This window comes from Macrotis lagotis, chromosome 2, assembly GCF_037893015.1.
Source record: "Macrotis lagotis isolate mMagLag1 chromosome 2, bilby.v1.9.chrom.fasta, whole genome shotgun sequence".
Taxonomy (NCBI): Eukaryota; Metazoa; Chordata; class Mammalia; order Peramelemorphia; family Peramelidae; genus Macrotis; species Macrotis lagotis.
In genome coordinates, this window is record NC_133659.1 from 119,379,206 (window position 1) to 119,394,570 (window position 15,365).

The 15,365-nt window shown below is 35.8% G+C and overlaps 1 protein-coding gene across 1 annotated transcript in view; it reads right to left on the reverse strand.

Moving 5' to 3' along the window:
- The window catches only part of USH2A (usherin), a 1,130,853-nt gene that overhangs the window by 930,488 nt on the left and 185,000 nt on the right, over positions 1 to 15,365 (reverse strand). Inside the window, exon 13 of the mRNA XM_074222669.1 lies at positions 6,963 to 7,146. Within this exon, the coding sequence (XP_074078770.1) occupies positions 6,963 to 7,146 (184 nt within the window). The remainder of the gene's footprint in view (positions 1 to 6,962; positions 7,147 to 15,365) is intronic.

The following is a 15,365-nucleotide window of genomic DNA, read 5'->3' on the forward strand; positions in this document are numbered from 1 at the left end:
TGCTGTTGTTTGTTCCTGGATCATGGGGGAGTCCTGATGATTAAGATTTAAGTACAATGATGCCTCCAAATTTCACAGACTCACAAATGTAATTTTCTACATTCTCTAGAACTGTTTACCAAATAAGCTACAAGTTTCATGTCATTTTATAAGTGGTTCTTCCTCAAGAGTTCCTCCTAAATGAGATATATCTCATATTTATTAAAACAGAATTATATATAATAAAAGAAAAGACATTTTCAACTTGGAAAGAGAAAAACCAAACTAAGATGAATTGCAATATTGATTTTGCCAGGATAAATGGTTTTTGTAATATTAATATAAAGAAACCTTTATTACATTGACTCTCTAGGTACAGCTCAAGCTTCTCCCGCAATCTGTTTAAAATCTTCATTTTTCATCCTTATGGGAAAACCTCACTTGCTAAATGGATTTCATAAACAGTAATCTGTCAAGATTTATATAGATAAACAATTTGTGATGTTTATTGACCAGTTCATTACAGTAAACAAAACAGGAGTAAAGCATTGCTAATCTTGGCCAAGCAATCATGACCATTATTTTTGTTTGGACCCTTATGTAACTCAATGTTGCCTGAGATGCAAGTGGGAAAACAGTTAATTTGCCTCCATTTTTAAGGTCACAAATTTCATATATTTTTCCTCTCTCAGGAGCTTTCCTTCCCCCCTCACTCAGAAATTCTAACAGAAAAGGAATCAGATCCTGCTTACTATTATTAGAGTAATATCTCTATTAGAAAAAACAGGATGCATTGGAAACCCTGGCTAGTTTATCTCCAGACACTTCTCCACCTCTTGCTTCATGCCCTCCAGTCATGATAGACTCAGTCTTCTGACCCTGATCTGACCCTGACTTCCTTAAAAGACTCAGCTCAAATCCAATCTTCTCCAAAAGGTGTTTACAATCCCCTTCAATAATGAAAGCCTTCATTCAGAGATTATCTCCCATTTGCATTGAAATATCTTGTATTATATAGTATGTGTGTGTGTGTGTGTGTGTGTGTGTGTGTGTGTGTGTGTGTGTGTGTGTGTATGTGTGGCTCCTCCATTGGAAAGTGGTCACTGTGGTTATGCTTTTCTTTTTGATCCTAGGTTTATAGCAGGACCTGGCCCTTCGATTGACTAAATGGACCTTAAAAGTGTCTTGCCCGTGGTTACAGAAACAGCAAGCAGTAGAGATGGGATTTGAATTCAGCAAGCAGAAAATTCAAAATACTTTTTATTAAAATCACATTTTAATGCCTCCATTCACACCATGTGGATGTTTGTTGTATGATCTGACAAGCCCCATGTGTTACAGAGTGAAGTCTCCAAGTCTCCCTGCAACAATAACATACAACTGGAATGTTCAAATAAAAAAAGGGTATGATTTTTCAAATATTGCCACATGTATACAAAAACTTTATTTCATCTCTGATGCAACTGCAAGCTTCCACTCTTACAAACAATAAGATACCCAATCTTGATTGAGGAACTCATAAATTAAAATAATATTCATAAAATTGAATGCCTGGAGCAAAAAATCATGGCCCATCATAGAGAAAGTACTAAATTTTGACCCACAAATCCTAGACTAACAGCAACAAGTTAGGGAGAAGAGTGGAGGTTAGGAGGAAGGAAGTGACTTCATCAGCAGAAAAAGATTTGAATCCCAGGTCTATATGACCTCGGACATATAAATAATTTTAACTTTACTATGCCCTGGTTTCCTTTTCTGTAAAAAAGATATGGTTGAACAAGATGGTTTCTGAAACCCCTCACAGATGCAAATGCATAATTTGCCTAAATTTCTTCTAAGATTCCTTCTATCTCTGAACCTATGATTTCATAAATATCTCAGCTAAGAGTACTTTATAGTTAATGGACTGAGGTATTAAGTAAGCATAAGATCAACAAAATATTAAAGAACCTTTGGGAAGCAACCAAAAAGATAAAAAAGTTCCCAAATCTGTACTGAAAGTCATTCTTTCCCCAATATTTTCTATTACTACATTATAAAAAGAGACAAGTTGACTAAAAATGTTTCTGACTTCTTTATTCTAATTTACTTCTTTCAGAGATCTAGTTCTGAAAGGAAACTCTAGTTAAGAACAATTTGGGATAAGTAACCAAATGCCATATTATAAAAAGAAGAGCAAAATGTGTTGATTCACGTGCAAGATTTCCTTTACATTCATCTTAGGAGAAGGCTAGCACCTTGAGGGTGGAGACTATTTTCATTTGGGGTTTTGTATCTCTATCATCAAGCACAATAATAATTGATTTAAGCATAGTGGAAACAGTAATAAGATCTTAGATTTTAACCCTGCCTGTCACTGAATTCCCATGTTACCTAGGGAAAATCATTCCGTCTCTCTCTCAGGGCTTCAGTTTCCACATCTGCAAAATGAGGAGGTTTAACTAAATTATCTCTATATACCCTTTTAGCTTTAATGATGATTCTGTGATCTTATGAATTGATTTAAAGTCCAAAAGTTTGGGGTAAGTACCACAGATTCCATGTAAGCTTGGAGTCTGTCTGTCCTCAATTGAGGATTCAAGAGGAAAATTATATTCTAGTCATAACTCTGCTGATAAGCAGAATAATTAGTTTTCAACATAAGGAATTTATGAATGTCAAATCAATAAGCATTTATTAAGCATCTACTATGTACCAGGATTCTGCTAATCATTGGGAATACAAAGAAAAACACAGTCCCTCCTCTTAGTAGTAGTAGCAGAAGTGATAGTAGTAGCAGCACCAGGAGCAGGCAGCAGTAGCAGTAATAAAGTCTATTATGCTCCTGGCACTCTGCTAAGCATTTTTTACAAACATTATCTTTAAACTCTCAAGGAACTCTCAGTCACATTGCTAGTAAGCATCACTCTAAAGGTCTCTCTTATGAACTTTGGAATTGATTGTGCCACATGGGAGACATTGGCACAGAACTGCCCAGCATAGGATGCCCTCATCAGAGAAGGTGCTGTGCTCTATGAGCAGGGCAAAATTGAAGCAGCTCAAAGGAAATATGTGATGGCTAAATTTAGAGTAGCCACTCCAGGTGTTCAACTGGATAATTTGTGCCCAACCTGTGGTAGAGCATTCCAAGCTCATATCATTCTGGTCGGCTACAGTCAGACACAACTGTAACTTGTCTCTAATAGTGATGTCATGTTTGGTCTCCTTCAATAATGAAGGAGTTTTGAAGAAAAGATTCTTGCAGAATGTGAGCCTAGCTGAGACTTACAGGAAGCCAGGATGCCAGAGGCAGAGACAAGAAGGGAGATAATTCCAGAGGAAATAAAACGTATGGAATCTGGAGATGATATTCTAACAATAGTAAAAAGACCATCTACCTATCCACTATCTACTATCAAGGGATAGTAAAGACATGGAGATGAGGAAGGGGCAAGAAGATCTGAAGAGGCAGGTTATGAAGGGCTTTCAAAGCCAAATAGAGAATTTTACATTTGATCCTGGAGATCATAGGGAATAAGACAAAATAAGATTCTAGCATTTTCTCTGACTGTTTTTCATGCCTGAAATGCACTTCCTTGTTTTATCTCTACCTACTGAACTTCCTGGCTTCCTTTAAATTCCAGCTAAAATTACATATTCTGATCTAGAGGAAACCTTTCCCAACTTTCCCCATCACTCTTAATTCTAGTGCCTTTCTTTTGTTGTATGTTTTGTATTTACTCTGTATTTAGATTGTACATTTACTTGCTGATTCCCCAATTAAATTATGAGCTTGTCTTTTGCCTCTTTGTGTTTAGCCCCAGTATTTAGCAAATAGCAAGTGCTTAATAATTATTGATTGAGGGGCAGTTAGGTGGTGCAGTGGATAGAGCATGAACCCTGGAGTCAGGAGGATTTGAGTTCAAATCCAGCCTCCAATATATAATACTTAGCTGTGTGTCCTTGGGCAAGTCACTTAATCACTTTGCCTTGCAAAAAAAAAAAAAAGAAAGAAAAAAATAAATATTGATTGACTAACAGTTGAGATAGAACAATGTCTGACAGAGATGGTTTATCTTTCCAAAGTTTAGAGTAAGTTATGAACCTAGATAATATAGGAAAAATCTCCTGGTTTATAGAGAATAAGGAAGGTGTGATTAGTAAGTCAATAAGTTTTTATTAAGTATTTACAATGTCCCAGACTAAGAATTAAAGGAAAACAGAAATTATTGTCCTAGGGAAAGTGAAGTAAAGTAAATTCAGGGTTTAAAATATGGATCTTAACTATATGTTGACAATTGTAGGAAAGAATTTCAACATGGTTCCTTTTGTGTTCCATTCTTTGGGGGTCAAATTTGATGTACTTTTTTTATTAGACTGATTAACAATGGGCCAATCTTTTGGCTTCTCTGTTTTCTATGCTGGGTTTAGTCGTCTTTATTTCAAGTGTTAGAAATAAATGGAAGGAATTTTGCTCTTAGATCAGTTTGTGGGCATCTCTACCCCTCCCGCATTGTTCTGATAGGTGCTTTTTGAAGAATGAACTACTGAAGAAGAAAAACACAGGTGGTTTGTTAGACTGGGTAGGCTGAACTTGTTTTGACTCTAGGGAGCATGAGAGGAATATAGAAGAAAGGAACAAAAAGAAAAACATGAGATATAACTGAGCAAAGTGAAGGGAACATGAGGGAGAGCAAGAAGAAATGACACCTGAGAGAACTAGCAGAGGGTCTTTAGGGGGTACTCAGCATACTTCAATAGGAAGGGCAGATAGGTATGGATTTTCCCCCCAAACAAAATAATACAATGACTCAATATATGAGTTTAAATGAAATCCTGAACCTAAATTTTCTCTTACTTTGTAACTATATAAATTTCTTGAGATGTGTGGTTATTCTTTCCTTAGCCCAAAAGAGATAACCACATATTTGATAGTTCCATATATTTATAGCCATTTCTGCACTAAAGCTTAGGATTATTTTGAAACAGTAAATGGCATATGTACAATAACAACCAGAAGTCATCAGGGAGATTTTCACATCTTTCAAGAAATGAGGGGGGAAAGACACAGTAAAGACAAAATGAATTTTTACCATTTTCCAACTATAAGAAAAAAGAATAAATTGAGTCTTTTTTCATGATCATACTTCCAGATTCCCTATTGACCTTTCATACTAAGGAATTTCCTTTGTAATGATGATCAGTGTAAAGAGAAAAGACACAACAGAAATCATCAGTTACCCTTGAATAGGAGGGTCATTCTGGATGCATTTACACACATTCCACACATCGAGTTTTACAAAAGCACAATCATGCTCATATACTTTGGTGACACAAGGACACTATAGCTTCATTTTCCTTCTCAGCTCAAGGGGACACAACATGATAGTAAGTCTTAGAGGAGAATGGAAATCTCTAGTATATTCATCTTGCTGATTCTGTTAGTCTCAATAAAAGGATCTTTCTCCATATTGAAAATATAAACTATAAAGTAGTTTTGAAAAGGGATAGAGGGGGATACAAAGCCAATATCATCATTCCAAACTGCTTCTCAATTCCTTTCCATTTCTTCCTCTGTCTTCGCTCCCCTACCACACACCCTTAAGAGGTCATAGAAACACAGAGAAATGTCATCAAGTTCAGCATCTTTATGTAACAGATGAGGAAACTGAGGTTTGGAAAGATTAAATGAGTTGTTAGGGTCACACAACTATGGTCACACAACTAGCTTAAGCTCTTTGCAAGTCTAAATTCACTGTCCCACCTACTACATTACTGATCCCCAAGTTGCCAAAAAAAAAAAATTTGAAAATGGATTTGAGTCTTGGAGAAACAATGCATATGTCCACACCACTTTCCCCTACCCAGAGGGAGGGCATACATTTTCCCTAATTTACCAGTTGGATTTTCAGCTTGTATTTACCCTGTCCACACTCTAATGGAGGTGTTAATGAGTATTGTCATGGCCAAGAGGCAGGCAGCAGGAGGGAAATGAGAAGATGAAAAGAGTTTGGATAATCTACAAACCCTTGAATAATCAGCAGTGGACTATGTACTAATTTAGGGGTTAGTCAGTTAACCAGCTATATGTGTGTGTGTGTGTGTGTGTGTGTGTGTGTGTGTGTGTGTGTGTGTGTGTGCGCGCGCTCATAAACTGAGAACCTGCTGGGGGCAGAGCACCTTTGTAGCTTCATGGGGATGGGACTATCAGAGAAACAGAAGTCACAGTTCCTACCTTGGAGGAGCTTATAATCTTATGGGGGACATCAGATAAATACACATAGAAATGCTGTCAGAACATGTTTTTTTTTTAACAGCACACAAACGAGTGCAAATTAATACAGTATAAATTTCGTTTAAAGGCAGAGGGAACCAAATGGACTAGATTTAAGAGTTAATGAAACTTCAAAAAAATGCTTAATTTAGTTCTAGATGCATCTTATAGACTGAAAAAAATAGCTCACTAGTAAAAAAATATTGTAGCAAAATATGCATGCTCTTCAGTTAGAATTTAAACCTCAAGGAGAAACAAGAAAAAAAAATAAAACAGCCAACATGAGATGATGGTAAATAAGTTCAGGGTATCTACAGTGATAATAGGGAGAGATGGTTATTCAGCAATCAATAGTTCTCAGTGTTGGATTTAGAGACTGATATTTGGGAATTTCTGTAAAAATATTCAAGGGACCAAAATTTCACAGTGAAACTTCAAAAAATTGCCTTATTTAACACAGAGAAACTTCAGGAATATACTTATTTAACACCAATCATTTTTTAAAGCAACTGCCTTAGGAAACATGCAGAGAGCCCTGTGACATATTTAACATCATAAGCAGAGGTCAAAAAGACATGAATATAAGCATGTGAGTAAAGTGAAAAGTTTACCTTTTAGACGAAATGTGGTTTTGAGGCTGCCAATAAAGATTTCAAAGTTAGCAAGCAGAGGTAATTGCCAACATAATTAAATCAGAAACATTTAATTATTAAAGCTAATAGATGTTTACCTCCCAGCCAGAGGATCAAACCCAAAATAATGGTCCTTGCAATGGTCACACCTCTGTCCAATAATAGAAGCATCTTGGCAAATGCACTGACCAGTTAGGCTATTACAGATCTGATGAACTGCACCAGCTGTATGGCATGAGCATGGCAGGCAGCCAGTTTTGTTGCCTGGAGAAGCATAAAAACCTAGGAATAAAGAAATCAAACCATTATAAATTGTTTTCTTTTCTTTGCCACTCCTTTCCATCACTCCCCCACCCTTTTATTGGTTCAGAATTGTGATTTCATCAGTGTAGGGAACTCCTGGTATGGAAACTCTCTCCTCAGATAAAGATTGGCAAATCATTCACAACTTATATCATGACATCATAGACTCAAAGCAATTTATAATCTTAAAAGGGGTTGCCTTGGGTATTAAGAGATTAAGTGACTTGTCCATGATCAAAGCAAATATTTGTGATGGTACATCCTCTTTAGAGGTCTTCTAATAGTAGCTAAGTTGATTAGGGGTATCATAGTGAGGATCAGTCTTTTACAACCAATAGGATGCTCTCAGATTCTGTGACAAGGGAAGGACTGAAACATGGGTTGTCCTGAATCCAAGACTAGCTCTCTAAATACTCTGTTATACTCTCTGTTTTCCTGTTAATAAATAAATAATACCATTATATGCTTCTATCTCTATATCTGTCTATAATGGGGTATCAAGCATGACATATATGTTCTTGAATTTCTGTATAAATGATCACAAAAGGAAGATTTGAACTAATGACAGTTTATGAGCTGCATACAACTTCACGTTATTTATGATTCTGTGGCTTCCCAAGTGGGTTTTATGATCTTTGGAAGCCAGAAAAACAAACTAAATCATTTATTCCTAGGACCTTGTTAGGCATTTAGTACCATCGTCAGAATTTCTGCTTTGGATTTTGTTTGGAGATTTGAGGAGTTTGTTTTCACTAATCATGAGATGGTATGATCAAGTGATATATAAGAGGAAATCACTGGTCCCATAGGGACATAAAATGGCACTAATGTAAAGAGTATTAAATGTGGAATTAAAAACTGATTTTCAATCTTAATTCTATCATTACCTATGTGACCTTAGTCAAATCATTCACATCCCTCTATTTTTCAGTATCATCATCTGTAAAATGAGAGGGTTGAACCAAACAATCTCTAAGCCCTTCCAATTCTACTGTAAATTCCATGAACTTCATATGTGCTCCTTAGTTTCCTGAAACTCATGTGAAGGAAAGATAACAATTTTAACTTCCACTGGTAATCAATACGCAGAAACTAAGCACTAGCCCTATTTTACACATAAACAGATTAGGAGTTTGGGTTAACTATGGTCACTGTGGTCAAAAATCTTGCATCTATGGGGGAGGAAAGGACAGAAAAATACAAATATGGCATAAACACACACACACACATATACATATATATATATATATATATATATATATATATAAAATCAACTGTCAATTATTTATGTAATGGGAAAGAGCAAAGAGCAACTAGAATCCACAGATAACCCTAAAACCTCATTTAAGCCCAGAGTTGCAACCTTCTCCTACACCAACCATTTTGCCATAGCTGCTAACAATTAGCAGAATTGATTGGTCTGTATTTTCCATTCTCTCCTAACCCCTAACCTCTCTTTTGGAAATGTTAGCAAGTTTTAAAATGGAAAATTGTGGTCAGTAAGAGAAAAGAGCTAAAGTCAAGGGTCTGGCCCACTCATTTGGCAGTAATGATACACAGTCTTGTATTATAGTAATTTTTTTTCATATGAATATGTCTAATGTCCTTAACCAAATAGTAAGCTCTGAAAAGACAGGGATTATATCTTATGCTTCTTTGTTATATCCATGCAATTTAGGGAATAAAAGGTTACATGAACTTGTCTTTTTTTCAGTGTGAAATACTTGCAATTTGTAAACACCTTCCCACTGATTAAGACTGGCAATTAATTTGTAATCAATATTCTTAGAGAACTGCATAAGACATCAAGAAATAAATACATCTATCCAGAGAGTCATAGACAACATGTGTCATAGGCAAATGTGTTGTCTCCTCTTTTAGAATGTAAGCTCCTTAACAAAAAGGAATGTCTTTTCTCATCTGTAAAATGAGATAGAGAGTAATCAAGTACAATCCTGAGACCTGTTATAGAAAATGCTATCCACATCCAGAGAAAAAAAAATGATGGAGTCTAAATGCAGAGCAAAGCATATTTTATTCACTTTTTAAAGTTTTTCTTATAGTGTTTTTCCCTTTCTTTCTCATGATTTTTCCTCTTAGTTCTAATTCCTCTTTCACAACATAACTATTATGGACTATGTTAAATACAATTGCACATGTAAAACCTCCTTAAGATTGTTCACTGCAATGGGGAAGAGGGAAGGAAGGGAGGGTGGTAGAAAAATGTGGAACTCAACTTGCAAAAAAATGAAAGTAGAATACCACCTTTGCATGTAACTGGGAAAAATAAAATAAAGGAAAAATAAAATTTTAAAAATTAATAACAGTCCAGTAACATTGGTTAGGTGTCACCTTTTACAAACTTATAGGAAGACATGAATGGGAATTGTATAAGAGTAGGAATGGATGGACTGTGATTTATGGAGGACCTGCTCAAGTCAATAAAATCTCAGATTCATTGGTACATTGTGGGGAAAATAATCTGAAGAAAGAAATGGCACATCACCCAGAATTTTTTCCATGAAAACCCTAATTGCGGTAATGAAGAGTCAAACAAGACTGAAAAATGACGCAACACATCAACCAAAACTTAGTTGCAGACACAAATTACTTTGGTTTTGCATTCCAAGAAGGCATTATTGAGTGAATGCATTTTGTTCAAGATGACTAACTTTGTATAAGGATAATAGTTTAGAGATAAACCAGTGTTATTTGTATAAAGAAAATTAGTTTTAAAAAAGCACAAATCGGGGCAGCTAGGTGGCATAGTGGATAAAGCACCGGCCCTGGAATCAGGAGTACCTGGGTCCAAATCCGGTCTCAGACACTTAATAATTACCTAGCTGTGTGGCTGTGTGGCCTTGGGCAAGCCACTTCACACCATTGCCTAGCAAAAACCTAAAAAATAAATAAAAAATAAAAAAGCACAAATCTTGTTTTGTTTTGGTTTTTTGTTTTTTTTAAGTTTTTGCAAGGCAAATGGGGTGAAGTGGCTTGCCCAAGGCCACACAGCTAGGTAATTATTAAGTGTCTGAGACCGGATTTGGACCCAGGTACTCCTGACTCCAGGGCCGGTGCTTTATCCACTATGCCACCTAGCCACCCTTTCTTTTTTTTTTTGTTTTCGTTTTGTTTTTTGTTTAAAAAGCACAAATCTTTATTAAGGACCTCTTGTGTGTCAAGAAGTTCCCTTTATTAATAGAGACTCATGTACAACTGAATGAAACTGGTGAACAATCACATAATAATGCTGACTGAGCCAATCACAAATGCACGTCTAAACCTCATCTGAGTCCTAAGTGCAATAAGACAATCTATTTATTTGACCCTAATTGATTCACTAAGGTAGCTGGATAACTGGGGAATAGAGCATTGGGCCTGGAGTCAGAAAGATCTGAGTTCAAATGTGACTCAGATACAGTACCAGCTGTGTACAAGTCATTTAATCTTTATTTCCCTTAATCCACTGCAGAAGAAAATAGCTAATTACTCCAGAATCTTTGTCAAGACAACTCCATGAGCACCATTAGCATGCTATGTACACATGGACACAGAATCTCATTTTTCCAAACTTTTTCATTTTTCCTTAAGCCTTCCACACCTCTGTCTCTTCTATCATCTAAACTGAGATCTTTGCCTTATGTTGCATTGAAAGTTTGGGGTCCATATACAAAAGCTCCCTCTTCTCCCCTTTAATTACTCGAATGCTTTCTGCAATGATGTCCTTCTTAAAACCTGCTTCACATGAATACATGACCCTTCTCCTTGCCAAGGCAAACCACTCCATGTGCACAGGGGATCCTATTCCATTTTGTCTTCTCAAGCAGATTGCACCCTCTATTATCCCTACCCTCATTAATCTTCAGTCATTGTCTGTTGTTAATACCTACTTTCCTACTGCTTACAAGTATCATCATGTCTCCCTCAGCCTCAAAAAAACACTTATTTAATCTCTTCCTGCCAGGTACCATCCTCTATTTCTCCTCCCTTTTTGACTAAATTACTCAAGAAAGCTACCTACACAGTAGGTGCCTCAACTTTCTTTTCTCTCAATCTCTTCTTAATTCTTTGCAGTCTATCTTCTGACCTCATCATCAAATGCAAACAGCTCTCTCTAAAGTTACTAATAATCTTTTAATTGTGGAATATAATGGCCTTTACTCATCACATATTTTTGACCTCTCCAGCCTTTGACACTATTGATCAGTGTCTTCCCCTTGTTATTTCTAGCTCTGTCTTTCTGTCTCTGTCTCTCTGTCTCTGTCTTTGTCTCTGTCTTCTGTCTCTCTGTCTGTCTGTCTGTCTGTCTGTCTGTCTCTCTCTCTCTCTCTCTCTCTCTCTCTGCCTTTGAGTTATAATTGACTGATGAACTGAATGGTTTTTCCCAAAGAATATATAGACAAAGGAGTGAAATAGCCCTTGCACTCAGGAACTTACAAATCTTCCTCTATCTTAAAAAAAATGAAAATACTCCCATGTTCTATCATTCCTGTAAGTTATTACTCTATATCTCTCCCTTTAAGCCAAATTTCTTAAAAAAGCTATCTTTACTATGTGGCTAAATTTAATCCCTCATGCTTTTCTAGACCCTCTGCATTTTGGTTTCCAATTTTATTATTCAACCAGACATGCTCTATTCAAAACAGGTCTTAATTTAAAACTAAATGACTTTTCTCTAGTTTCCTCCTTCTTGATGTCTCCATAGTATGACATAGTTGGCTACATATTCTGTACAGTCTTGAGTTTACATGTCTTAATTCACACCTGATGCTTATCTGACTACTTTTCAGTCTCTCTCCTAGATCTTCATTCCTGCCATCCTCTTCAACTGTGTTGTGGCCCCAATATTCTCTCATTTGATGACTTCACTGACTTTCTGCAGTTCAAATATTATCTCTAATGCTAATCTCTCCCTGATTTATCTATCTTGCCCTAGTGTCTCTCCTGAGCTTTAGACTCACATCACCAAATGTTACTGGATATTTCAGAGTCATATAACTCTAGCCCTTTCTCCACTCAGCTCAAATTGATCTCTCTAAAGTACAATTCTGATCTGGTCACTCCATTATTCAATATACTTCAGTGATTCCTTATCACCTCCAGAATTAAATATGGAATCATCTGTGGCCACTGATGTGTAAAACCCTTCATAATCTGATTTCTTCCTATTTTTCCAGTATTCTGACTCATTTACTTATCAACTTTCATCATTCTAAAGCAACCAAAATATAAATTTTGATACTTCATAGTTTAGTAGAAGTTCACAATTTCTCATTCATTAATCAATTACCTCTAGGCACCCAACACAGTTTATAAATAAACTGAAGAAACTATTATTTGTACTTCTTTTAAAATTATGAAAACCCAGTGTCAAGGATTTCAACAAAGATAGCAATACTAACTATATAATTTTTTTTTATCAATAGCAAATAATTCAAAGATATATTAACACTTCAACATTGTACTGGCTGTAATAAAAATCAGAATCAACATCATGTCTAGCACTCCAATCAACCTAACCAGAGGCAACTCATGACTCCTCTTCACAGTTGTTGAAATCATAGTTCAGCTTTTTCAGGATGGAGGTTCAAATTGCTTCTCAAGATAGCTTCTTCACAAGAGTTAAACTCAATTCTTTCAAAATACCTTACTACTTAGCAATTTCTCACAAATTTTTTTCTTGATGCTTTCTCTTTGTGCCTCACATAATCTTTCTTCAACTAGAACAATTAACTTTCTCCAGAATAATAGTTAAATTGCAATTCCCTGATATTGAGCACCTAAAGGGTACTGGAACAGAAAGTGTGGCTATAAATGGATCAAGATAAAGATGGTACTTTAAAGCTCATGAGGGTTGTAGTTCTATTGGGAGAGCTGGAGGGAGGGTACTCAGACAAGAGGGTATGGGTGTAAATGGATTATGACGTGATGGTGTTTATGGTTCTTAAGAATTGTCCTTTTATCAGGACAGTTGAAAGAATTATAGTTTTGGCAGAAGGTGTGGGTATGAGACAGGTAAAACAAGTAAGACTAAAAAAGGATTATTCTGGGAAAAGAAGGTGGAGGCATTAGAGGATAATTAGAAACCACATTAAGAGGCACAAAGGACCTATTATAGTAGAGGAAAAGTAAGAAGAATGTAAACACTGAATAAATCTCACTTTCTACAAATTCAGCTCAAACAAGGAATGATGCACATTCCCAATTGGGTATAGAAATTTATCCTATCCTATAGGAAAGTAGGAGGGAACAAGGGAAAGGACAGTGTGAGGCAGGTAGCAGTCAAAAGCAAAACATCTGTGAGGAGAGATAAGAGGAAAGGAGAAAGAAAGGTACAAATGGGGGGAGATCAGATGAGGGAAAGAAAAATATTTTTGCACAAATAAAACCAATATTAGAAAGTATGCAGAAAACTGGGAAACAATTTTCACAGCTAGTGTTTCTGCAAGAAATGAGTGGATGAACTTTGGAAAAGCATGGAAAAATGTGCATGAACTGATGCTAAGTGAAGTGAGTAAAACCAGGTGAACAATGTACATATTAACAGTCACTTTGTGAGATGATCAATTATGATGACACAACTACTCTCAGCAGTTCAGTGATCAAGGACAACCCTAAGAGACTTGTTTTGGTAAATTCCATTAATATCCAGAGTAAAAACTATAGACAGTCTGAATAGAAAACAAAGCATACTATATTCACGTTTTTAGACTTCTTTTCTCTATCACGATCTTTTCCCCATTTAATTCTAATTCTTCTTTCACAACAAGTCTATTATGGAAATATGTTAATACATATATGCTAAACATATAGCATATATGCTCCCTCCTGATTAAAACATGTATTCACTGCCATGGGGAAGAGGGAAAGAAGAGATGGTGATAAAAAAAAAGTGTGGAACTCAAAAACTTGCTAAAGGATGAATGTTGAAAACTATCTTTACATATAATTGGAAAAACAAATGAAGGGAAAAAAATTCAGTTGCTACCTCTCTGAATGTTTGGAGAGCTTTACTGTATCATTAGAGTACAATAAAACTATCCAGTCTCTGTGAGAGAGGCTCTCAAAACTAGAGGTACACTTATGTGTATATATATATATATATATATATATATATATATATATATATATATATATATATATATATATATATTTATGCTATCCGCTCCATCAGAATGTTTGATTCTTGAGGGCAAGTAACTGTTGACCACGTATATCTTTATATCACTAAAACAGTATTATACATAATTTTATCATGCCTAATACAAGTTGGTTAATTGATTGTATGTTTCTGATGGATTCATAGAGGTATTGAGCCTATAACTGGCATCATCAGCAAATCACAAGGTGAGCTAATAAGTTCAAAACATTTATTGGGCAGGTACACATAAAAAGTGTTAAATGAAAGATATTGTGATACTATGGGATATTAGGAAAGCTGGGTAATCAAAGAAGCATTGTGGAATTAATTAATTATTTGTGAATTTTAGAAAGCAGAGAGGGAAGGTGGTTTGGTCAAGAAGACTGGGTAGGCTCTTTACATTTAGGAAATAAAAGACTGAGAAAAAAAATACAAGGAGTTGCAAAAACATATGCCAGGCAAGGAAAGTTATAGTGGAGGATAAAAACTGAAATCTGAAACCAGGTGGGTGAGTTCCTTAGAACCCACAGAAGGGAGTACATAGGAATTTTCCAAGGGTTAATTCCCCCTTCCCCTCTCAGGAGTATGGTTATTAAGGTTAATCCCACCAGTATTTTAGCTGCCCTATTTTTAAACAGTTCTAATTAGGATGAGTCAGTTACCTTACTGCTTAACTATTACTTCTTACTTTTACCTGAGTGAACCTAATTCTAGACCATTACCTCTCCTTTTATGACTTCTAACTTTAGAAAACAACCTTTTCCCTGGCCTCCTGTTAAAACTTCAAATCTTTTGTGTAGTTTAATGATAGCTGACCTTAATTTCTGTCCTTTATCCCTATCTTTTACCAAGCCTATACCATTAACTTCATCCCATATCGCTCACCTTTATCACTAGGCGATTTTAACAGACTTTCTCTGTTACTTTTTGGGTCCAATCCTGGACTATTTTCAGATATGCTCATTACAATGATATTAATCTGGCACCATGTTACACTGTGAATTTATACCCACCTACAAAGAGGGATCAAAGCATTATGCTTATTACTCCATAAGGT